Source organism: Excalfactoria chinensis, chromosome 6 (assembly GCF_039878825.1).
Source record: "Excalfactoria chinensis isolate bCotChi1 chromosome 6, bCotChi1.hap2, whole genome shotgun sequence".
Classification (NCBI taxonomy): domain Eukaryota; kingdom Metazoa; phylum Chordata; class Aves; order Galliformes; family Phasianidae; genus Excalfactoria; species Excalfactoria chinensis.
The window spans coordinates 13,014,974-13,039,581 of NC_092830.1; the positions used below are offsets into that span (position 1 = coordinate 13,014,974).

The 24,608-nt window shown below is 42.2% G+C and overlaps 1 protein-coding gene across 1 annotated transcript; it reads left to right on the forward strand.

The window, feature by feature from the left end:
- The first annotated feature begins 438 nt into the window (after positions 1 to 438).
- LOC140254051 (solute carrier family 22 member 15-like) lies at positions 439 to 20,853 on the forward strand. Its single transcript, XM_072340243.1, has 12 exons — positions 439 to 548; positions 967 to 1,104; positions 3,436 to 3,568; positions 4,171 to 4,335; positions 5,977 to 6,106; positions 7,882 to 8,103; positions 8,846 to 8,986; positions 9,964 to 10,049; positions 13,229 to 13,337; positions 17,496 to 17,568; positions 17,975 to 18,138; positions 19,138 to 20,853. The coding sequence occupies exons 1-12, from the start codon at positions 459 to 461 to the stop codon at positions 19,148 to 19,150; spliced, it is 1,464 nt and encodes a 487-aa protein (XP_072196344.1). The 5' UTR covers positions 439 to 458; the 3' UTR covers positions 19,151 to 20,853.
- The last annotated feature ends 3,755 nt before the right edge of the window (positions 20,854 to 24,608 follow it).

Below are 24,608 nucleotides of genomic sequence, written 5' to 3' on the forward strand. Positions count from 1 at the left end.
CAGATTCAGTCTGCCCTGCTCAAGGTAACTGGCAAATACAGTAGCTACCGATTTTCATGAGGTGTTCTACTCGGGTAAAGTCAAACAACAAAACGTTTCCCGATAGAGTACGGGTTCCTCGGGAAGGTTTTCTCGGCGTGCTGCACGGCTCTTCCCGCAGATGTCAGCTCTCCCGGCCGCACGTGGCCCCGGGGGAGGTGCGGCGGGCGGCCTGCGCGTAGGCTGGGCGGACCGCCGGTGAAGCACGGCGCTTGTCCTGAAGCCGAGCTCAAGGGAGGAGGAAAGCAGCTCTCACAGCGAAACTTCCTTAGAGCCGTTCTCGACTGCGAGCCCGCTCAGAGCAGCCTCGCGGAGCAGCGCCCGGCTCGCCGTGCCGGGGACGCAGGTGAGGAGGGCGGGGAGCTCGGGGCGGCGCGGGGCGGGGCGGACGCGGTTGAGCGCGGCGGACCGGGCGGGCCATGGCGGCGGGACTGGAGGAGGCCTTCGGCGCGGTGGGGGAATTCGGCGGCGCCCAGCGGCGACTCACCGCCCTGCTGGTGCTGCTGCAGGTCAGGAGCCGGCGGGTCGGGCCGCCCCTTCCCCGGCGCTTCTCTCCCCCGGGGGGCCGTGTCGCTGCCGGCCGCTTTCACGGGCCTCCGCGCGGCTTCCGTTTAGCGGAGTTTATTCGCTTTCTGTTTCCTTATTTGTATGCATACGGCTTCCACTTTCTGATGGATATTACTTCCTGGCTGGGAGGCTAGGCTGAAGTTGTTCGTATCTCCTGCCTAGCGAGCGGCAGAGCAGCGTTGGCGCAGGGAGAAGGGCACGGGGCGCTGCGCCCGGGGCTGCGTGTGTCCTGCGCTTGGGGGTGCGCACCCCGTGCCAACGGCACGCAGGCTGCGGTGCAAAGCAAACGGGAATTGCTGTCGTTTGTGGGGCTCGGTGGAACGGGAACTGCTTGGCTGAGTGGCTGCGTCTCGTTGCCAGGTGTACGTGGCGTGTCAGTCCGTGCTCATTGTGCTGGTTGGCGCGGTGCCCCAGTACCGCGTGGAGCGAGCAGCGGCTGCAGCCGGCGGGGCTCAGCGGGTCCGCTTCCTGAGCAACTTCACCTCCATTGTGACCGAGGTGAGTAACGGCCGCTCTGCTTTCTCTTTCCCTGGGGCTTTTTGCAGCCAGTGCGAGACTTTGCTGCGCTATTAAGCGTCAGCAGAACCCACCCATCTGGCTCTGTTAGTTTATTCTTGTGTTCTAACCTGAAAGTATGCAACGAAATGATTAGCTTGGCTTTCCTAGTGTAAAACTGACACTAGTTTGAATTAAACTTTCTTTTGTTATCAGTTTTCTTCGTATGTTCTTCAAAGCCATGGCTAATGAGAAGGATGACCATGTAATGTTTATCTTAGCTTGGAAAAATGAAGCAACTGTGTGTAAGGAGGAGCTGGTTGGACCCAATTACGGCTCACATCTCCTGTCAGAAACGGGGTTTTTGATGAGTGTGACTTCCAAGGTCACCTTTCAGCTTCCGAGTGCCAGCAGGATGCGTGATGTAGTGCTGGGGGGCTGGAAGTAATCCCACCTGCCGCAGGGATGAAAGGAGCCAGAGGATGTCTGTTATGGTGATGGCAGTGTGGGCAGTGCTTCTGTTGGCAAGCTGCAGTCAACCAGTTCCTTTTATGCAAATAAAGTAGATGGATGTGCTCATTGAAACTGCGGTTACTTCATTGATGACTGTCAGACTTGGTAAAGCAGGGGCGATTCTAGTGGCACAGTAAGTAGCACAAGTAACAGTTTGCAAAAGCTGTCTTTTGCCCTACTCTTCTCCATGTCATTTGCCACTCTCAGATGCAGAGATAGATGATGTTTTGGTTCCCATACTCTGTGTTTGTACAGTGTGAGGAGAGCGGGTCAGAAGATTACTATAGGAAAAGATAAAGTTGCTTTTTTGTTTTGAGAACTTGAGTTTTACAACCATACCTGGGGCCCGAAAGGTTGTGTTGTGTCTCAGATCGGCCTGGAGAACTGCAGATGAGAACCAGGAGTTGGCAGTTTGTGTGCTGAGGAGTGCTGGCATGGAAGCCTTACTCCAGCAGCGCTCTGTGCCTTGGAGTGGATGTGCTGCGATATTTGCTTTCCAAACTAAGTTTCCTGAGGATTTATGCCCAGGAATGTTTTGTAGCTCCCCAAACTTACCATCCCAGAGTATGCACAGCTCCCTCGATTGTCTGAAGTGGAGCACGTCTGACTGAAGTGGTGCCCATCTGACTGAAGGGGTGCCCTGTGAAAGCAGTAAGATCCTGCTCCTGCCATCCTGCAGGGGCTGGTGGGCAGCAGTGGATAGAGCCATGTCTCCTCTGTGTGCTGCCCCGTGTGGGTCAGGACTTAGTGGCTGAGAGCAGTGGTTGTTTCAGAGCACTGTAATAAAAAGATCCTGCAAATTCCTAGTAGTCTGTGGGGATCAGTTTGAATTTGAGTCTGATGCCATGGTGTGCAGCGTAGGATTCTGGTCCTACTAAACTAAACTTCCTTGCACGTTTCCAGTAATTTCTCAGTGTAGAGCTTTGTGTTGAATTAGTTACCGTTCGTTGGAAAATCACTTGGGCTGTTCTGGTCATGCTTCTTTCCCAACCACGATGTGAGCAATGTCTGTAATCCCAGCCGTGCTGCTGTGACCACACGTCTCAGTGGGCTGGCTGCCCGCCTCCTCCTGTCAGGAAATGCTTGGTGCTTTCTGTTTCCAGCACGATCCAGTTTTTTCTTCCTTTCAGCACAAGCATAATTTTTACTTATGCTGCCTCATGTGGGCTTTTGCATGAGATCCGATGTACATTTTATAAAGAAAAGCATTGTTTATGTCTGACTTCTGTTTGATCATAAACACGTACAAGGAGCAAAATACTTAAAACATTACTGAGCAGTCAGTGAGTATTTCTTAAAGCTCATATAAAACAAGTCTTCAACTGGATATCTTTCCATAATCCTTTCCTGCTTCTGTTCAACACTCCCGTGTGTGTACCCTGAGGGGCACCAGCTCCAGGAATTGTGGCTGCACAGCAGCAGCTGACTCAGTATTGTAGTGGTAAACACACTTAATTCTTGTTAATGAGTTTTATAATCTGTTCACCCAAATAACAGCTTGTTCAGTATCAAGGTGGCCAAGCTGTTAAAAATTCAAACTTCCATAAGTTTACAGGTGAGTTATTTTGTCAAATCTTGATACTACATTAAACTTAACAAATCAGAAGCTGAGATTATAATGATATTTCTCAAGGAGAGAGAGTAAAGGGGTTGGCTCACTCATCAAACTTGGGGCAAACGTGTAATTGGGTATAAAGCAAGCAGTGGTTTCCCAGTGGCACCAGGACAGGTTTAGTAGATTTCTTTGTTTTTGAGAAAGCTGGTCATTTGTCATTAACACTTAATGATGATAAGGTGATTTAATTTTTATTTTTTTAATAGTGGTATCTAATTGAACAAGAAGCCTACAAAGTGAGCCTTGCATCATCCCTGTTTTTTGTTGGATTGCTTATTGGAAATATTACATTTGGCCCTTTGTCAGATAAACTGGGCAGGAAACCAGTATATATCTCAGGTAAGGCTTTAAATGTTCTTCAGTGTTCTACTGGATAGCAACATCCCCATTTCTGCCCTACCAATGGTGTGGAGTCAGTGATCTATGCCAGCATTTCACCCAGACTGAAGCAGCACTCAAATGGGCTCCTGTGAGTGTGCTAAGCAGCACAGTGGTCACTGGAATGATATAAAATAACCTGGTTTTGCTATGACTTGCTATTTGAGCATAGTGCTGCAAGTATTGCCTGACTGTTTTACCCCCTATAAAAATATTCTCTTTAATGAGGGGGAGGGAAGCATCATTTATCTCAGCCTTTTTGGAATGGATTACTCATGTCCTGGTGTTTTGTTTTCCAGCTGTGCTTGCAACCAAAGGGTCTTTTTTTTTTTAATGATAAGATTGTCTCAAGGAAGAATACTTTGTCACTTTTGGGGAGTGGACATGGAGATGACTATAATGTTAGAATGGTGTAGTTTCAGAAAGCCAAATAAGAGTGGGAATGCCATGTATACTATTCATTATAGTGATATATAGCCAGTAACTCGCTGTGCTCCCTGCCTTTCTTCTGAGGTCAAGCTGCATAGCATAAGCACTAATCATATTTTCTTCTCTCTCTGCAGGTCTATTTTTTGATATCATTTTTGGGTATGTCACAGCATTAGCTCCAAATTATGGCATATTTGCAGTTTCACGTTTTCTTGTTGGAATTGTGAATGGTGGAATGGCTCTTGTGTCTTTTGTCCTGACACAAGAATATGTAGGAAAATCATTTTGGTCGTTTACAGGTGGGATTTGGGAATATTTAATCGTGATTTCTGTGCCAAGTGCTGTTCTGACTACCAGTGCCTTGCTTAGTGCAGGTGTGGGCATTGACAGTGTGAAGGTAGCATGTGGCATGCCAAGTGAACACAGTGTGATTCATCTGAGATCTGAGTTTTGTGGGGGTGCTGCCTAAAAAGAGAAATACAGGATTGGGTTTGTTGGATAAATAGCCAAACTGGGGCTTTTAAATAAATATACTGGTTGAAAAAACAAAACAAAACAAAGCCCAACAAGCCAACCCAGATTTGTGCTCTGCAATACATAGTGGAAAAAAATGAATATGGGTTTTGACAGATTCTGCCAGCTCCTCAGTGGTACTCAATGGTATCTTGGGAAGTGATTTTTTTGAAGCATTTCTCCCTGCCCCACACAAAGATGCAGGGTTTTTGTCTCAGTTGGATGTGCTGGCCATCCGGTATTTCTAAACATCCTTTTTTGTATGCTGCTGCCAAGGCTTAAGATAAATGTAACACTTGCATGTTGTACTGTTGTAATAATGGGAGTAGCTCAGACCAAAAACCCCTTTTGGCCAATGCAACAGGGAAAAACTGAGTCTAACTGCTCACTTGCTGTGGCTGTGAGAGTATTTTTCTCTGTTCTCCAGTACCACCTTCTTCTTTTTTCTTATTTCTCCTTGGGACTTTGGGGCGTAGAAGGTTGTGGTGGTTTGGTTATAATTTTCTGCTTCAGTTGTGCTTTTTTAAGTGCTCAGTTTTCTTTCCTGGGTTTGCTTGTTTGACTCACATCATTTCTCTCCCGCCCCTCCTTCCCTGTGTCTATCTCTGCTCTTCCCAGCACTTCCCAGCCTCTCTCTCCCTGCAGGGCCAGCGGGACCACTGGGATGCCTGTTTCCTGCTGCTTCTCACTTTAGGTGCTTTGTTCTAGTCTTGCTCAGCTGTTGGTAAAGAGGTGCTGAACAACTGATCAGGGGCTGCAGGAGAGAAGGCTGCTGGAACCTGCCTGGCAGTGTTCAAGGAGCTCTGCTAGGTGTTGGCTGTGGGTAGGCTGTGTGTGCAGTAGCTGGGAGCTTGTGGGTTAGTGTGGGACCTCCTGTGTTAGCCTGCAGAGGTTTGTTGGTAGGCTCCTGGAATGGAAGTTGACCCCATGTTTCACCATTTTTATCTACACCTGTTCATCAGAAGCTTGCTGAAGTGTACCTCTGGGCTGCAGCTCTTTACATGCTGAACTTCATCCTTGTGCTTTCATAGCTTTCTTACAATGTCTGTTACTGCCCTCCACCTTTATTCAAGATCACCTTAATAAACTTAAATAGTTTGCAACGCTTCCCCTTCCAGTCCCTAAGTTTTCTCTTTGGTCTGTGGATTTCTGTTCATTTCTTGGTCTGCCTTGTGTACCATCCTTTGTTTTTGAGGGGTGACCAGCCCTGCTCATTTTCCCTTGCCCCAGTTGTACAAAGGCCTTCTTCATTAAGACTGCGCAAATACTGGAGCCAGCTTAAATGCCGTAAAGATACTCCCAAGGTTAAGATTTTATTGCTATTTCATTTAGATTTTTTGTGGGGTTGGAATATAAAATTTCTACTAAATTCTTTCTTTTCTTTGCCACTGGTATCTGGAGTCACCTTTTTGTTCTTGTGTTTCCAGGTTCGTTAACTAATTTGACGTTTGCAGTCGGCATAGCTGTGTATGCTTTACTGGGTTACTGTGTAAGAGAGTGGCGCTACCTGGCATTGGTATCCAATACTCTGGGAGTCATTTTCTTCCTCCTTTCTTTGTAAGTGACCCATGTGTCTTATAGTAGGAAATAAAAATAGGCATTGATCTGACAGCTTTTCTTGTCATAATTCAAGAGTGGCATAAATAATAAGGATGATATTTCTGTGTTTTTATGAACCAAACAAAAGAAAATCACAGTGAAGAAAGAAGCAGTTTTAGGTGGAGCAGAAGGTCAGGGCTACCCCGAAGCAAAGCCTGCACTGTTGTGCAGCTGTGGCAGCCAGCGCTGTGCAGAGCATCTGCATGCCAGCTGCCTCAAAGCCTGATTGCAGGGAGGGCTGCCAGAGGCCATGCACAGAGGAACGTCAGCCAGGAACACGGCCTGCTGCCAATGGACGGTTTCAATGCTTGGGAAGTTCTGCAAGTGCTCTTAGAGGGTTTTGGGGATTGTTTTTTGAGACATGCATGCGTGCAAAGGGAGATAACTGAGAGCATTTGGAACTGCCTTTCTTGTTTGATATGCTTTTGATCTGTGTGTTTTTCATGTCTGTTTGGGTTCTGTTCCTATCATTATTGTATTTCTAAATAGGCAGGAGCATTCAATTACTGCATAGGCATTATTATAAAACCAGTTACTAAATACTGCAGGATTTACAGATCTGAAAGTGTTAGCGTTGTCTGGCTTGTGTTGTTACAAAATGTGCTTGTAACTTATCAAGTGGATATTCTGTATATATTTCTGATCACCAGTTAGAGCTGCAGAAGAAATGAAAGAATTCTTAGTGTGATAGGTTGTATCTAAAGTGATACATGGAACTCATGGCACACTGCATAGGTAGAAGAAAACCTTTTCTGCCTTGTAGTTTTTAATTTTTTCAGATCTGCTCTTGAAAGAAGCTTTGTTGAAGAATGCACAAAAAGCAGTTTTCTTTTAGCCTAGGAAAACAAAGCTTCTGGGTAGGGAGAGGTGTTCTACGCCATGTTTTTGTTCGTGATATTGTGTTTCTGGTGGATATAGAGTCATTTTTCCCCAGGTACAAAAGACAACAAAACAACCCCTGGGATCCTTTGGAATAATCAATCCTTGTGCCGAAGGCCGTATGTCTTTGCCAGGGGTCCAAAGCAGAATATTCCATTCTTTGCACTGTGACTCTTACAAAAGCAGTAGCGTGTTCTGCAAGCTGAATAAAGCAGGAATTGTGAGCTACAGTTGTGGTAAACAAGGATATTGTGGTTGCATTTGGGAATTTGTCTAATATTTGATATTAGTATCTAATATTAAATATAGAGGTTGGCTGCCATGCCTGCAACAGGGGAATTGGTGCTTGGTGATCCTTGAGGTCCCTTCCAACCCAAGCCATTCTGTAATTCTATGAATGAAGTTTACAAGTTCAGCAGGTAGCAGTGACAGGGCCTGAAGTTTGGCAGGTAGTCCAGTGTGAAGTTTGTTTTCTCTCTGCTTCAGATTGGAGCCTTCCCCATGTTGCAAAGTTTGAAATATGTCAGTGAGCACCAAGTTTTGAGATGCTCCATGGTTAATGCTAGTGCAGTGTTCCCAAGAAGTTAGTTTGGTACAGTAAGTCACAATGTAGCTGTAATCTCAAAGTGTTTGACAGACATTTCCAGCCATCCTTCTGTGAGGTTAACTGCACGTTATTAGTAGAGTACACCAAATTTAATGTGCATAACAGCGCGGAAAAAATGCTTTTCTGTGAATTTTGCATTGATAAATCATGTTTTTGTTGTTTCAGTGATTGATTTGCAGAACAGTGGAAGTGGTTTTACTGCGGAACAAACTTATCGCCAGTGATTTTTCTTTTTCTTTCCTGTTAGTATGCTTCCAGAGTCACCACGATGGCTGTACTCCCAAGGGAAAACTGCAGAAGCTGAAGACGTGATGCAATATATTGCCCTTGGTAATGGGAAAGAAAGACTAAATCTGAAATTAAAACCGAATGCAGGAGCTTTGTGGAAGGACGAATCGCCCCCTGGTATCCTACACTTAATAAAACACCCAGTGCTGCGGTGGCGAACCGTCGTACTCATGTACATCTGGTATGTAGTAATGAGACACTGAGCTGCTGTGAGTGAGTCAGGCATGAGGAAACTATTACAATGGCTACCCTTTTCTTTTAAAAGATACTGCCCCAAACTAATCTCACATCTGTCAGTTAAGAACTGTAAACAATAAGCGTGGTATGTTGTGAAGCTGCCATTTCATTATCATTGCTGTTGGATTTTATTTTCAATGTGTTATTTAGATACTCCTTCAAGATTTAGTAGTAAGAAATCTGCTGAAAACATAGTTGTTTACTTTGAGTGGGAGGAGAAGCTGAAGCGGAAGTTGAGAGGATGTGTACTTGAGCCAGTGGATGAGGCTGTCATAGAGATCTGGAGTAAGAACTGGAGTACGTGTAAGAAATGAGAGTAAGAGCCCTAAAGTACATCTTGTAGGTCTGTGCTTGCAGAGTTACATTAGGTATTGTTTTGAAAAACTGTGCAACTTGGAACCCAAAAAAATCAGCCCCCAAAGCAGGTAAACATCAGGTGACTAACCCAGGGCATAAACACCAGGAACCAAACTGACAACGTGATTGTTTATTTTGTCCTTCCATCCAGTTGACTTAAATAGAAACTATTCGCTCTGCATTTTTTTTCTCACTCGGGCAAAATAAGAGTTCTCTTCTTAACATACTAACTTAATATAGCTGACCCAAAGTTTGGCATAGTTCATTTGTTAATTCTTAACCTTGAAGACTAGATGTGCTCATAATGTGACTTCTGTGGTTATTTGTAGGTATGTCTGCAGCTTTGTATACTATGGGCTAACTTTAAATGCTGGTGAATTAGGAGGAAATCTTTATTTAAACGTTGCTCTTTATGGTCTTGTGGAAGTTCCGGCCTTTCCACTCTGCATGTTCTTTATTGAGAAATCTTGGTAAGAAAAACTTATTTCCTATTATTCTGCACGTATTTGTAGACAGCCTAAAAGAATGTTAACGTTTTTCTTGGGAAGGTACTTTGTGGTTCTTCTAAAGCAGTGGATTCATCATGGGTTTGGTCAGCTGCAGGCTGAGAGTTTTCTACCTTTTCCTTTTATAATTCTGTTTGACTTCTGAATAATTCAAGGTGTGAGATTCCCAGTGATTAATGTGACTAAAAACTGGGAGGTTTGATAGTCTTGAGAAAAAATGCCAAGTACCCACTTACAGAATGTACCTACTGCTTGCATGTGCATCTCTCACATTTTATTCAGAGCGACTTTGATTTTGTACTGCCTACCAACTGCAACTGAAAAACACTTTTAAGCATTGTTAGTTTGGGTTGGTGCTTCTCTATCCTGGCTGCTTTTCTTTTGCTTTAAAATGCTAGGCAGTTGAAATAACCTTTGTTTATTTCTATATGCATACTGTTAGATGGAAAAGCATACCAAGAGGTTTTACTGTGTTTTGACTGCTTGTATTTATGCCTAGTTCTATAAGAGAAGCAGAGATTAGGGCGTGTTAGCACTAAATATTTTTTTAACTTATATTACTTCAGTGTTTGTGTGTGTGTGTGCTCTGTGATGCCCTGTTAGTGACAGAGCCCATTGCCTCACTCGCTGCAGAGAAGGCAAAATACAGCCTGAGTTCTTGCTGAAGTAGATGGGTTCTTCTCAAGGCTACAAATCCAATAGCTTAAAAATACATATGTGTATATATATATATATATATATATGTATTTGTTTGTTAAGTAGGGAGCATTTATAGGAAGCCCTTGATGCACAGAACTAGAAAAAGTGTAAGATCTGAAGTACTTACTGTGGTAAAATAGGAGTCTGACTGTTAATAATGTTGCTGTATACGTCAGCTGGCATTTTGCTGTGAGTGTCAAAAAATAATGAAGGACTTTATCTTGGAACTCGTTTCCTTCTAGGTCTGGAAGGCGTAAAACTATGATGTGGTTTCTGGTATTTGCAGGATTTGCCTGTATATTTACCATGTTCTTGCAAAAAAATTCTGGTAGGTATGAAGTGCTGCCAAGGTATATTGTCTCTTTATGTTGTTTTGTAGCTTTTATTGGGCAATGAGTATTTCTTGCCCATAGTTACCAGCATCAGTCAGTTTGTACCTCCCTCTCCTTCTGTTTTTTGCTTCCAAGGCTCATCAGGAACCCAGGGACCATCTATATTGTTTCTAACCTCTTGCAGATGCAATTTGTCCCTTACCAGAACCAAGTTTTTCTGACTTCCAAGTTCTTGGCTTTCAGATGGTCAGATCGAGCTGTCAAGTTCTGTTTCAAATAACATCACTGCTTTCATTCATCACCATTAATCCATTTATCCTAAAAGTGCCACTCGTAATGGCAGAAATGCAGGGCTGTAATTTTAGTTAGATATTGACAGCGGGGGACACAAAGCATAACTTAATGTTTGTTTTGGTGTCATACAATGTTTTAGACATAGGAACTGAGATTTTCCTGTATTAAAAGTCAAGCTCTTCATTAAAGAAACCAATAATTTCATTTTCCATTTCAAGTGCAGTTTTTCTTTATATATCAGTATTTACCTTAGTCACTGAAAATGTAGGTATAAATGACACTAACAAAGAGAAGCGCTCACTCAGCATCTGTTTTTCTTGCTTTTGTTGTAGTTGTATTTCAAACCAAGAGCAGCATTGATGTGATGATGAAGTGTGCATCTGTAGGTTGTGTTTATCCTTAGCAGATATGAATGCTGTTAGGCCTCCATTTCAAACTGATCTCAGAAGAGTCTACAAAAGAAAAGCAGTGAGAGAGAAAATGCTAGAATGTTATTTCCCATGTTTGTGTTGATTCACATCCTCACACACTTTGTTTCTTGTACTGAGCAGTCATCGCTAATCAGGATAGGGCAGTAACTCCTGAAGAGTTGCTAAGTTCTGGGAAATCTCTTTTTTTTAAGGGAGTCTACATGAATGCAATTACAGCATCTTACTTTCCTTTGTGGTAAAGCTGGTTCTTGGCCCAGAACGCTCTGTGTTACTCAAGAAGAAAGACGGTCAGTTCTGGGAGTGATGATGACAATGAGGCATGTCTGTGCATGCAGTGAGGTTTCAACAGAAACAAACATCAGACTGGAAGGTGGTGCGGGGAATTGGGCCGCAATACCACTTTCTTTCAGAAGTTGTAGTAAAACAAGAAGGCTCTTCTGTTTTGTGTCTGTTTTATAGTAAAGTAAACAAAGTGAACTCTTTGCCCATGGGTAACATAGATTTACCTGTCTGTACTGAACGTACAGTTGTTACCTTTTGTGATTTTTCATTAATAGTTTTCCACTGAAGGAACAATTTCCAGCTCTTTAAACCAGTTTTGTCCCAGCTTTTGTTGCTGTTGGGTAGTTCCCTTTGTGCTGAGGACTATCCTTTCTTGGTGGGTATTTTTTCCTGCAGTAAATTTAAAGGTTTCTTTGATTCCTTACATACTGGTTAAGTGAACATTTTTCTCATGAAGGTGACAGCCAGAAGGCGAATCTACATAATGGCACTGCAAATTAGGCTCTTAATGACATTGGTGGCATCAGAGCTAATCACTGCCTAACTCCAGAAATATCAGCACTGTTCTTGCCATTTTCCCCCATTTTGCTGTCCTAAGTTCCATAAGTCAATTAATGCAAGATTATATGTAAGATTATACCTCAACAAGGAATGCAAATGCTTGAATTTAGTAAGGACATGAAACTTGTCTTTTATTAAAGTTCAAAATGGTTGTCCTAGCTGCATTAGCACAGGCAAAATGATGTGCATGCTATTGTTGCTGGATGTTCAAGTAAAAGGATATTAGATGAAATGTAATAATAAAAATGTAACTGTTAAATAAGCTTCACTGAAACACTTGACTGGTCCTAGCAAATTGTTTTTAAATGGTCACCAGAATCCCCACTTGAGCAAATGCATTCCTGCTTTATACTGTTACGTGTGAAGACAGAATATTGGCACGTGGCTAAATGTACATTCCATGGCTGAGGAGGAACAATGGCTATGTCTGAGCTTACTGACACCACGAAGCTGATGTGCAGTGTGTATTTCCAGTGTGCTTCTAATCCTGTAGTAATTCCCCAGCAGACAGCCAGCAGCCTTCCCTTGGGGAGTGAGTGCAGAGAAGAAAGTGCACTTTAAATTCACTCCTGAGCTTCTGAGTGCCAATTTCTCTGTCTAGACAGACTCTTCTGTTTTGATAGTAAGACTAGAACTTCCCAAGTGCACTAATGCTCTTCTAATACATATGGATATACAGCATTCAGTCTAAGCCCGCTCTGGGAGAGAAGCAGTAAGTTTTAAAGCACATTTACAAGTCTGTTCTTGATTGCTCCTTGTTTGGTTGATGAAAGGAGAGAGATGTACTACTTCCTGGTGGCACTTGGCAGGGTTCTGAAGACCAGGCTCACACTTTGCATCTGGTCACTGTATATCATGATGCAGTTCATCTGGAGAAAAGAGAATAGAAATGAAAGGCAAAATTATGGAGAAGCAATTGAGAAACAACGCAACCTTCACGTTACTTAGGTGAAGTGCACTTCATTGGGGAACTTATACTTTTTCATGTTTAATAGAAATAAATAAATTCTGTGCTTATTAGAAGGGATGGTACAAACATAAACATGTCCAAAGTCAAAGTAACTGGGACTTGAAAAGATCCTCACCCTGGTTTAGTCAATTGAAGGTTAAGTACAAGTAAACCAGGCCTCATTAGCATCTATTCCTCACAATTACAGAGCTGCTGCATCTGAAGTTTCAGCAGGATGTCACTGGGGAGCAAATAAGCTTTTGAGATGAATCAAGTTGTACGGTATTAATTTTGTTAATTAGTCAGGGAATGTTTATTGTCTGCTTGTGCTTGTCAGTAGATGCAATTACCTGGCAAGATTTTCTAACTGCAGAGCTGGAAACTTTGTCGCTTTTTTCTGGAGCTGTAATAGTTTGGGCATTCACACCCCCAAAATTGAGGAGATGGTCTTGGTCTTAAGCATGGCTTTATTTATTCATTTCTGTTCTAGCTTTTAGCTGGGAAGCAACAAGGTGTTTTTATTTGTAGTTGACGAAATAGATGAAACTTTGTTTTTGTGTAAAAGTCTCTTGAAAAAAGGACAGGGTGCTTTCAGCATTGTGTAAAAAGGTAACAGACTATTTATGCTTATTGTTTATTTTCTTTTTCTTCTTGAAAGGTTTTCTCTTAAGTCCCACCTTGTTAGCTTTGTGTGGAAAAATGATGGTCAGCGCTGCTTTCAACATTGCTTACATCTATACATCTGAACTGTACCCAACAGTGCTGAGGTAATCTAACGGGGCTTGTGGGTCAGCTTTCATGCACATTGAGCCCAGTTGCTGGTGTAATTATTGTTATCTGAGATATCAGGGCGAGTTTTCTTAAACTGAAGCAGGTTGCCATGAGAGGGGCTGCTCCTGGCAGTCCGTGCTCTGCTCTGGTGCTCTTTGTAGGGCTGTTTGTGGCAATTTCCACCAGGACTGAGTCAGAATACCAATATGCAAAAAGACCTTCATGAACTGCAATGCTAGGTGCCACCTTTCCCATTTATAGTACTGATTTGGAGAGTCAAATTACAGGTTGCAAGGCTGAACGTAATGATGTGATGGAAGTGTATGGTAAGTTAATTACAAATGTAGAGTATGCAGTAAGGACTATTTACTGTGCTTCTGTAGACTTTAACCTCCAATATAATGATGTTTGTTTACTGCTTGAAAAATAAATTATTTTATGTATTTCTTCTTTAATTAAACATTCATAATGCAACTCATTTTACTGGTTCCTGCACGGCAATGATATGTTTTACAGCATTTAATTCACAAACAAGTGGGCTGAAGCCTTACTTGTGTTTTCATGGCCCTCACCAACTCCTTGAGGCTGAGCTCTCTCCTTCTGTCCTGGAATGGGAGAACAGATAGCTCCTCATGCTGCTCTTCTCACCTCCTATCAGCACCACGTGCTTTTTTGAGCTGTACCCAGGGTACGTGCCTGGAATTGGAGACGTGTTGCACTAACTGTGCTCACATTCAAACGTAACATGTTCCAGAAGTTAAATGTTCCTTTGCTCTCAAAGCAGAACCAAAACTATGAAGGGGAGCAGGAAGGTGTCCCGGCTCATGGATACAGTATTTCAGAAGTATTTCTATGGATCATTTGAATCCAGGAAAGGAAGTGTTTTGTGGAGAAGAACAGAAGAGTGGGGCACTCCTTAGATTGGCATTTTGTTTCTTTCGAGGCTCACAATTTCCCATATGTTACGGAGGCACAAAAGCCAGGCTGTGAATGCAGTTTTTTGCAGTAGAACTTGTGAGGGTGGAGGTGGATTGGCTGTAGCTACCAAGTTTGTCCTTGGCAAGGATTGGGGATTGATATCCAAGTGACAAGCATGCTGCCTGAAATGGGATTTGGTGATGTGGTCCAAACTTCTGTGTCCTTCAAGGTCTCTGTCTTGGTGCACAGTTCTCATCTTTTGGTTCCCTGTCCCCTCTGCTCTTCTGGAGTTGAGAATCAAGAGAATCAAATCTGACAAGGTTTTAATGGCCCTGTTTGACTTTTTCACTGCGTTCTCATGATTTATGTTAATGTCTTCCAAAGCCCCACTGGTGTTCAGTGCCAAGTCCATGACAGCTCATACCTAGCAGGAAATACAGCAGTATCTCAACATGTTTGAAAATACATGTTTGTCATTAGGGAAGTGTTTGTTGTTCTTTGTTTTCAGTTGAAGCGCTGTATCATTTGAGAATCTGCACTGATACTTTGGCGCAGTAGTAACTGTGTGTCAAGGGTATGGAATGTTAGTGGAGAAAATGCAAGAGTAAGGAGTTTAAAAATCACCAGCTTTCTTTAGTAGATCATGCTTAATAATATGAGGCTGCTACATTAGACTAGATGAAAATTCCACATATGTGACAGTTGATACGTTCTTAAATGAGTTTTTGATGGCTGATATTTTAATTAGCTGCTAATATTAGAGTTTATGCAAGAAAAGCAGTGATGGGAAAGTGGTTAATTTTAAAGCAAAGCATCAGCACCATCTGGTGGTCTTTGTTCAGCTCCGTAGTGATCCTGGCTTCCATCCAGCAGGAGCTTTCCCTGCGATGAGGAGTGTCCCCCTTCAAAGGCAGCAGAGGGAAGGCAGGATAAGCTGTTGGGTTTGTTGTGTGTGGGTTTTTTTCCAATTGCATGCTCTGCAGAACTGTTAAATGTTTTCAGTAGTGCTTCTCCTTATTTGAACCTACGTTATTACCCTGAGCATGAGCACTGTGCGAAGCACGCTCATTTTTTTTTTCATGAAAATGAGTACATGGAGGAATGAGAAACACAACTCATGCTGGAAATGAAGTGCTGCCTACTGCAGTGTATGCAATCTGCTTTTTTTCCCCCCTTCTTAATGTATCTTTAAAATACGTTTCGGGGAGTAAACATCTAAGTAAGTACATCTTGGGTGCTTCCTCAGCTCGTGAGCAGCAGTGCCTCTCTCCTCCTGGTTACACAAATGTTCTCCTGCATCAACCCACGCTACGCTGAATTCTGAATTAATTATATTCAGAAGCGTGTTAGCAACTGCGTTCCTTTTGCATTGGGATTGAAATGTTTTGCGTTTACGATCACTTTTTGCCATACTTCCTCTCTGTCAGAAAAAAGCTGGCAAACCTCTGGATGTTGACAGGCAGACGGGTTTGTGGTCAGGATGCCTCTAAATGAATAGTTCATGTACAAACAGGCGCCTCTCATCTCTTGAGGGACTGTGACAGAGGGGAGGTGATTGGCCTTCTCTTACGGGGTTTGGATCGATGTTGCTTTAAAGAGAGGAAGTACGGGCTGCTGTTTTCCTTTTCCCAGGAGGATGTGTGAAAGAATAGGCTGCTTTGTATGTTTATTTTTACACCAAAGTCACTGGCTTCTCATCAGCTCCTTCCATCATCTGTTTCCCTTAACCCGTGCAAAGGGTCATGAGGAAGGGAGGTGAGTGTGGGTGGTTCTGGCATACCAGTGACCCGTGTAACCCCACGGCTTGTCCTCTTTTATCCTGTCACTGCCTTCCTGTGTTTGGAGAAGGGAAGCGGGCTGAGGGGGAGCAGCTCTGCTCAGTAACTGAGGGTGATGATGAATGAGAGGAGGAAGCTGGAGATGTAGGAAGGAGAGCAGCTGTGAGGCGGTTCTTGCTGCCCAGCTTGTGAGCAGTGCCAGTGTTTGTCTCTGAAGGGACAGATAGTGTTTGTAGGTGTCATATGGAGATGGGAAGAGTTTTGCACTTGATCAGGAAATGAAAGACAATGGGGATTTTTGTACCTTTCTTTCAAGAGGGTCCTGCTGCTCTAACCCTGCTTTGTTTACTGTCCAGGTTAGGTGAGGTTGATTTAAACTTGTCTGAAAACTGAAGGCTGTACAGAATTCAGCAGTGCCTGATGTCTCATCTGGCCAGAAGCTTCCCAGCCTCGTGCTAGCAGATAGCTGCTCTCTGCTGGGAGATCAGTGCTGACTTTTCATCTGTGTAATGTGAGACAGCAGAAGGGACAGAAGACACTGTTCGGTTTGTTCTCTTTGAAGATCAGACCAAGTTGTGAAATTGTTCCCCATCCAGCACAGGGATATCCAGTTTTGTTGCCCTACATGGCAGTGTCTTAGCTTCAGCTGGGTGGAATTGCTTTCTTCACAGTATCTGGCATGCTGTGTTTTGGTTCTAGGAGAACAACAGTGCTGTAGTACACTGGTGTTTATAGCTGCTGCCTAAGCAGTGCTGTACAGAGCCGAGGGCTTTCTCAGCAATGGGCCCATGTGCTGGAAGGAGACATGATTAGGACAGCTGACTTAAACCGGCCAAAGGGATATTCCATACCATAGAACATCAAGCAGAAGGAGATCTGAAGAGGTTGGGAGTACATCACTCTTCCACTGCTTAGGGGTACTAGCTGGGAGCTGGTTATGGAATGGTGAGCAATTGCTTGTACGTCACTTGTTAAATACATACATAAATATATGTATGTATGTGTATATATACATAGTTATAACTATTATCCTTTTCTCTATCTTTGTAGATAGGACCCATGGGTTGAGGTAAAACTACTTTTTTTCCTTTCAATTCCCATCCCACGGGGAAAGGGGGTAGTGAGGGAACGTCTGTGTGGTGCTGAACCACCTGTGGGTTAAAACACAACAGTTAGGTTGGAAAACCCATCTCTGCTCAGGTTGATGTTGAAGGATTGCACAGCAAAGTGCTTTTGAGAGGGATGTGAAAGGGTGGGATTTACCTTTTAGCAGCTAATGGCAGCAGATCTGGTAATAACTACTGGGGGCCTTTATGAACTTCCTTTATTTGTTTTTTTCTTTTTGATGAAGACGCTTGGTAACAAAACCAAACCGTGTAAGCTGTTTCTGGCAGCGCCGCCGCACATTGCAGTTGTATATTCTGAAACTTTGTATTTTTATCCCTTTGTTTGAAACAGAAATGCCGGCCTGGGGGTCTGTTCCATGTCTTGCAGATTTGGGGGCATTTTGGCTCCATTTGTGCCAACTATGGTAAGAGCAGGGTTTTTTTACTTTTTAATAATAGATATATAAAAGTCTCTGACAGGCATTTTAGTGATGATGATACCACATAAGCCTGTCTTACTTGAAAAGGATAATTTCAAGAAAAGTTGAATTTCATTCAGTCAGTTTCCAGAATAAACGTGTTAAATGTCTCAATGTAGCTGGTATTGCGTCCTTTTGGGAAACAGTCTGCACTTCTGTGTTGTGCTCTGTGGTAGTGAAGCGGTTATCATGCAGTACATTACATAGGCCCACTCTTTATCTGTCTAATTATAGCATGTAAGCAATTAAATTTCTCAAATGAAGGAGCTGTAGCCTTTTGGTTTTGTCTGAAGTTCAAGCGTTTTAAAAGCAGCAAACAGTGTTAATTTTTGCTATGGATTTGTAATTTCAGAAGTCTCTCAGTCCTTCTGTACCATTTGTGGTGTTTGGAATCAGTGGATTGTCTGCAGGATTCCTGACCCTCCTTCTCCCAGAAACACTAAATAAGCCAATTGCAGAGAGCGTTGAGGAGCTCCAGAGTCCCAAATACGGAGTGCTTAAAAACGAGAAGGCAGAGTAATCTTTCTTTTTTATTGTTGCTTTTCATTATTGTCCCTTTTTGTTTTGCAAGCCATGATGTAGTGCGTGTTGCTTGGGTTGTGCATGGCTGCACGTGTGCATGAACTTAAAGCCATCCTTCTCTCGCATTAAGTGGAGATCAAATTCATTCTCTGTGCTTCACTCCTAGAGATGAAAAGACTTGATGCTTTCAGCTGTGTGTATTAAATTTTATATAAATCAATATTCTGCTTGCTTAAAGAAAACAAATCTTAGGAAGGCAATCTAATGTAATGGGGACGTGACTTTCAGTACCATGCCTGTACTTTCCCAGCAGAACAGAGAGGCATATTCTTTTAACATGGTAGGACTGTGCCTTTTCTTCTATTGTGTTTTATAGTGGGATAGAATGTAAAATTAGCAGATATTTGAGGAAATGTTTAATCCCTTATTAGTCTCATGAGCTAGAGCAATTTTAAGTGCTTTCCTGCTGTAGGTGCAAGCTAAGTAATGAAACTTAAGGAAAATGAGCTTTTTGGTTCAATATGCTGTAGCTACAGACTAGAAAATGTGAAGAATATCTACTGTGTTTGAGAAAAGCTGCGTGGAAGAATTCTGCTTTTTTTGCAAGAATTAAAAAAAAAAGAGATTTCCTATAACAAAGACATTGTTAACTTGGATCTAAGCAGCTTAATGGCTTAACGCAGCCAGGACATAATCCATGTTTTAATTTGTTTTTCTTTGTGCTAGCTTGTTAATTACCCGGTTATTATTGTATTTAATCAGTTCAATCTTACTACCCACATCTTAATCTTACTGTAGCCTAATACATCGCATTTCAGTTGAACTGGGAAAGAAAAGATGAATTTCTATTATTTGTGAATATCATTTTGCTGCCTCATAGGTTTTTTAAATAAGCAGATTCAGTTTTTCACGCCTAATGTCAGCATATAAAATTGAGCAAGAGAAATAAGACGTGTGTGTGCTGTTTTTCAATAATTATTTTTCCTCTGACAGGCAGACCAGCTAGAAGGAAGCACCTAAGATTCACGAGTTCTCTCTATAGTGAAAAATGAAGCCTCCATTGAGAAGGTGCTACAACAGCTAGAAGGGCAGAGTCTGGTTGTATGTATCTGAGCAGGAGTGTTGGAGCACTCATGTATAATGCTGTTTGTAGCACACCGAACAGCTCTACATGGAGGCGAGCTGAGAAGATGGAAAAAGCTGATTAAAGCTTGTGAGGGAAGAGGTGACAAATCTGTGTGTTAATATAAAGATGTAACAAAACCATGTTTTGGATGTTTGGACTTCTCTGTGACTTCTAAAAATGAAGTATTCAATTAATTCTTGTTACAGAATATAATTGCTAGCTTCAGATTAAGCTGTAATGCTGCAATTGAGCTGAATCAGTGTGTGTGATGTCCAAGTTAGATGGCCTTTCATATTCACCCAAACTGCACTTCTGGAAAGTACATGTGCCCTGTATATGTTAATTTTCTCTACAGATTTATTTGCCTTTAACTTACCAAATACTTCACAATGTGAAGAGACCAAGGATTTTCATGTGTTGTTGGCTTTGGTATGTCCAGCGTAAGAAGCTTGAATAAGAGAGTAAATTAATTTCCTTGTGGGAAGAATTTTTTGATACATTTGAGCGTGAAAAGACACTTGAAGTTACAATAACGCTGCATGGGAAAAGCAATATCAAACCTTCAAGAGGAAGAAAAGGAGGATGAGTGCCTTTTAGTCAAAGGTTATTTGGTTTAGCATGTTGAACTGGAAATGGTCAAATGCATCATATATTGTATAATACGTGTATTCCAATAAATTTCCCATATGGACTTACATGATGCTGACATAAGGGCAGATTGTGCGTGCATTTATCTTCTGGGGCTGAAACTGGATGGCAAAAAACCTACAGAGTGGGCTGCAAACCTGTATCTTCTGATTGACTTAATCAACGTTTTTGTGATGTGAGGATTAGAACTGAGTTTGTGAAAATTGTTCCAAATAATATTAATGCCTTCTGTTGCAGCAACATCTATAACCATAGCAACTAATTATACTTCTTCAAAGGATAATTGGTACAGCAGGGATATGGTAAAAAAAATACAGCTTCTGTTACTGCTGACTTTTAAAATTACAATAAATAAAATTCATTATGAAATAGAACAATATGAAATTGTATTCCCAAGGCTGAGAAGAGACTGGAACAGGAGGATCGTGAAGGATCATGTGGTAGGAATCATTCCCCCCACCCCCCTTGCCACGTTAAATGGATCAGCCTATACCAGAGCATTTTTTCCTGTCATTTCTTTTGCATCCTGTATAAAAAGAAAACCAACCAAACAAACAAACAAAAAAAAACCAACAACCAGGCAATGATGATGGTCTGCAGTTTAAACATGCTTATTTCTGCTTTATTTGACCCAGAATTAAAGATGTATTTGCTCAAGGTAACTTGTGTCAATGTGGTGTCTTGATGACCAGAAAAATGTGGGTCACTAAAAGAAGTTAATGATCTTTCCAGCATCTGTGGCATGGTCTCACTTGTGCATGATACCTGCAGTTCTTGTGCGTGGGCAGCTGGGTGGTGCTTTGTCTCTAACATCCGAAAGAGAATATGAAGTGAAACATCATTTCCCATTTGTGCTTCTTATCTTTTCAGTTCAATTTAACAGCTGGTTTACTTCATATAACTTCACCACATTTTTCTATCACTGGGTAAAAAGATGCTGTTGGCATGGAAGATGCTGTGTTTTTTCCATGTGCATGTCTAGGAGCAGAGAAGTGTTTGTATAGGTTTATTAAATGGAGTTTCAGTTGGACTAACATGGTTAGTGCATTACGTCTTGCAGGGCACTAAAGAGACCAACTGTTCCTTATCATTACTGTGTATGTCACAGCACATCAGAAAAGGCAGCCTTTTTTGTCAAGTAACCGTTTGGGTTTTTTAGCAGATATTTTCGCTTCAAGCTTCTTGCCTTGTAGAAACAGAAGTTCTTCATTTACAACAACTTTTTCCCATTATTTCTAATGAAGACAAAGCATTTGGGGGGGAATGCCCTAATAAATCCTTTACTCGGTATGGGACTGTAATCCACTGCTTTGTGTTTCTCTGTAAGAAGAATAAAGGGAGCTGAGTTAATTTAAGTGGCTGAATTGCACTCATTAGGTCACAAACCCCATCTTTAAGTACCACTTTCAGCTCTTTCTCTGTGCTTTATTTGTGTGCAGAAATTTGAGTATAACACTGCATCTGTGCTGTTCATCTGTTTCTGTGTTAGAACAATGTTTTAGTGTTTTAGCACTAGTTGTGAAATTGCCCTTCTTGCTTTCTATGGCTTTCAACTGATTGAAAGTCTTTTTTTACTTAATCACTTGGAAAAAAACTGCTGCTTTCTTCTTTTGCTGAGCTTCAGCTGCAAGCCTCAAACCTGGGGGGAGGGGGTGCTGGGTGTATTGGCTGTGTGTCCTGTCCTGAACAATGTCTGTGATACTGGCAGTCTGTCTGGAAAGGAAGTCTGATTTTGATGCTTTTTCACCCCTTTCTGGGTTTCACATTATTATTATTATTTTTTCTTGAAGAGCACTACTTTTTCTATTAGGTGCTAAGGATGCTGAGCAAGGGCAGAGCTTGGACATTCATTTAAACTATTTCTGTTTAAATGCTCTTTCCCTGTCATTGTGCAGTTGTTATCCTTTAATTATGTCTTTGTCAGGTTTGGGGAGGTCCCATTTCCCCCCTCATCAGAGGGAGAATATCAGTTGGAAATATTTCCAAGTATTTTCCCATTGCTTTAGCAGTTCATGCCACCTTTTGTCATTCCAGAGCCCTACCCATGACCAGTTTGCCGTGGAATAGCATTGCTCTGGCTGGCCAATATCCTCTGCTTTACTTTCTGGTCAGAAAGAATTCATCTGAGCATCCTCCTCTCCCTTCCCCCATCATGTTTAAAATCAGGTCAGGTATAAAGACAGAGCTTGTGTTCAATTTACCAAAAAGTAAACTTAGCACAATATTCATTTCTAAGCTCATCTCGGTGATCTTTTTATTAATCTCATTTGATGTTTCATCAAAGCTCTTTCCTCCTTTGTTGGAGCACTGTACGTTAGTTCTTGAAGTGAAGGCTATGGATTCATTTTTAGAATTTATCCTTTTTAATCTGAGAGGAGTGAAGTACAAATAATCCTTTGCTTTGTTGACTAATACTCTTGCAGCTAAGCAGCAGAGAAAGGAGGAGGTGAACTTTTCACACTACCGTCTGTAACCAGCTGGTTCCGACATTCAATTTTAGTTTGCTCGAGGCGAACAATTGTATCACGTCTTACAGCATGCAAGAGATCCAATTTTTTTTCCCCATGCAGTGAATTAGTGGCAGTTCATTGTAAAGGTCATCTTTCTTTGCATCACTTGCTATGGAAGATGTAAGATTTCCTGGGGTTGGCTTTTGATAGGTGCAGTCCTTCCATTGCAGTTAAATTTTTGAGAATGGGGCAGAAGAGCAGCTGCAGGCAAACTGTGTATATTTTCCTATGGCAGCACAGTTTCTTTCTACCAAGACTTCAAAATCTGTGAAGATGTGCGTGGTGTGGCAGGAGTGGTGTTTGTGCCCACTTGAGGGTGGTGAGAGTAAGAGAATGAGTCTGAGAAGGACTGGGAATTATTTGTTTCTAACTCCTGCATACTTGGAGTGCCATCCTGAATTATTACATCAGACTTGTTTTAGCTTCATGTTAAATATTTACAGTACTTTCTATACCAGGTGCACTTCTGCTCCTCTGCGTAGTCTCCTGGTTTAGAAAACAAGCTGGTGTTAGGATGAATAAATCAAAAAACAAACGCTGAAGCAATTTTGGTAGCTTATAAAAGTACAGTACATCTTTTTTATCTGGACTTGTCTGACAGTGTGGGTTCCAACAGCAGTCCAAATATATGTGATGCTCTGAAGGCTGATGGCTTTTTGTTGCAGTTCTCTTGAGGAAGAAGGGAATGAGAAACACTGCTGAGGTGACATCTCCTGTAATAGCATCACACCGAAGTTTTGGTAAGCTTTTTATGAGTTCATGACAGGTAAGACTAAGTACACTGAGATGAGTCACCTCTTCAGCAACCCAGTCACTCGGGCTGAAGTTCTCTATACCAGGGTTCTGGCTGCCAGGTGTCAGTATGGTCATCACTGTATTGAAATGGGATAAAAGTTAAAAACAGATGGCATGGTTTTGAACTCCAACATATCCTGTATCCATGGCACCTTATTTCTTGTTTATCACAGCCTTGTTCACATCACTTTCTACTTGGTTTTTATTTATTTATTTTCTATACAGCAATCAAAGACCCAATGAAATTTATGAGAAGGAATAAAGAGAGACTACACTATATTGCTAACATGCTGAAGGGAAGAGTAGAATCTGAATGTGCAGAATAAAGTTAATCTAGATGTGTCCAGGCTGAAAGGAATTCCTGTTTCTTTCCCCCGTCTCCTATCTCATGGCTGGTCAGGTCTGTCTGTGGTTGATGGCAGTGCTGAATGGCAGCTGTTTGAATGGCTACATCCAGCTCCCTGCACCAGGGTATCTGCCACAGCTCCTAGGGCAGTTCATCTCTTTCAAACCCTTACAGCAGTATATTCTGCTGTTCATAGAAATGTCCAATCCTTCTAAAAGGCTTGAACTCTTCATTTCAGGGGCTATGGTATGGCATTCAGTTCAACAATCTGTTACCATTATATTTGTTTTCTTTTATCATTTTAGATTTGCAGCCTCGGTTACATTGGAGATATCAGTGAATAACAGCGAATAGGAGTGTTTGACCTGAAGATATACCCTGCGATTTAAGGTTATGTATGTTGTATTGTCTGGTTTCTCTTCTTTTGAGAATGTTCCAGTTATTTCTGTGAATGGATGCCCTTCCGGGGCCTCTCACTTGTATATCTGCCTTTCTGTGCTGCTTCAAATTGGTAAGCAAAGGGTTTGAAGTACTTGTATCAAGAAACTCTCCAAGCGTGCGCTCAGATTTACGCATGCGAAGATCTGCTGATAACACAACAGCTGCAGCCTCTGTAAGGAGTCACAGCAACCACTCTGACACATAGAAGCTCATCCCTGGCTACATCTGAAGAAATATTGCTCACCTTTGCATTAAATAAATAAATAAAAAAGGCAGGGACTCCAGTGCTGAATGCTTGAGCTGCTTGGGATTTGAGAGGAATGCCTCCAGTTTTCATGATTGATTCTGGAACTGTGGCTGAGCTTGTTGAGGTGAGAGCTGAAAGCCAGCTCAGGTTCTTGTTACCCTTGCAATCGCCCTGCTCCCCTGGTATGGCAGTGCCCAAAGGGCGTTTTTTTTATCATAGCTGTTTTGCTCTGCTGTGTGAAGTTGCTGTGTTTTCCTGGGGGATGTGTTTTTACAGAGCAATTTCTTGGTATTTAGCTCTGGAGGTTACTTTAGCTGTGGTGTGCAGAGTTTATCCCATCCGTCAGAGTCC